The sequence below is a fragment of the Perkinsus marinus genome, assembly GCF_000006405.1.
Source record: "Perkinsus marinus ATCC 50983 genomic scaffold scf_1104296952342, whole genome shotgun sequence".
In the NCBI taxonomy this organism is placed as follows: domain Eukaryota; phylum Perkinsozoa; order Perkinsida; family Perkinsidae; genus Perkinsus; species Perkinsus marinus.
This window is the reverse complement of record NW_003208893.1, coordinates 1-1,027: the sequence shown is the minus strand read 5'-3', so window position 1 is coordinate 1,027 and position 1,027 is coordinate 1. Positions and strand designations below refer to the sequence as shown.

The 1,027-nt window shown below is 52.9% G+C and overlaps 1 protein-coding gene across 1 annotated transcript; it reads left to right on the top strand.

Annotated features, from left to right (window-relative positions):
* Window positions 1-242: 242 nt before the first annotated feature.
* On the top strand, window positions 243-458 carry Pmar_PMAR010427 (hypothetical protein; the record flags this gene model as incomplete). Its single annotated transcript, XM_002776969.1, has 1 exon — window positions 243-458. The coding sequence occupies one exon, from the start codon at window positions 243-245 to the stop codon at window positions 456-458; it is 216 nt and encodes a 71-aa protein (XP_002777015.1).
* Between the last annotated feature and the right edge of the window lie 569 nt (window positions 459-1,027).

Genomic DNA, 1,027 nt, shown 5'->3' with positions numbered 1-1,027 from the left:
GCGAGGTCACGATCGTTCGAGGCAGCAGTCGAGTGTGATAAAGGTTACAGGCTGGCCTTGCCACAAGGGGTCACCGCTGCGGGACACTGACCTTCTCTTCAAGTCGACTCTGCCCTCGGTACCTATTTAAGATCCAATCAGTCTCACGAGTTGATAGCTGTAGCTTGGCTAAACCAGCGGTGAGCCAATCTGGCATACCCAGGCCACCTTCGGGCAAGGGTATACGTAGGCAAGGGAGGGCTATGCACTTCGGTGCTGACACTTGCCGTTTCACTCGCCAATCCTGTCCCTTCGGTTGGGATTGCCGTTATCGCAAACATTTCGGCGACCCCCAATCTAAGCCTTATTGGCAGAACGGTCAAGGTGGGGTGAAGGACAGTAGCTTCGGGTCTGATAAACGCCATAGGACTGGGCAGGTGAAGGATGAACCATCAAGGAAGAACCCTAGGGACCAATAGCTGCGGCATTGGTTTGGTGCCAATCCAACACTGTTGAAGCTGAGTTTCCGGCATTTTCCGAAGTTTGATTATCACGTAGTCAAAACTGGTGGCTGTTGCGTTGCGTCAGTGCCGTTCCTAGTGGTCATAACACCATAAATGGAGCGGGGGAAACGTCGTTCTCGGAACGACTGTCGTTCAGTTTGGTTCCCACTCAACAAAGAGACTCTTCTTTGGGAAATGCCACACGTGAGGTCTACCCAAGCGAAGAAACAGCGAGATAGGGGCAGAAAGTGGGGCAGCAAGCCTGAAGATCACCCTTGGAAGGCGTCGACCCAGGAATTATCAGCCGCAGCGGTGGAGAGAAAGCCTCGAGATGGCTCCGGGTACTCAGGGCAGTGGGACAAGTTCGAGTTTCGAGAATCTGAGCTGCCAATAATAGAGAGTACTTCTGGGATTCTAATTAAGCACACAGAGAGGTTCTGTGCGGCCCGAAAGGACTTCTTAGATCGTTTCTTCGCCAGCTCTCGGGAAGAGCAATCCGCGATGAGTGTGGAGTGGAACGCCAATGATGGAGCTTCCCTCAATAG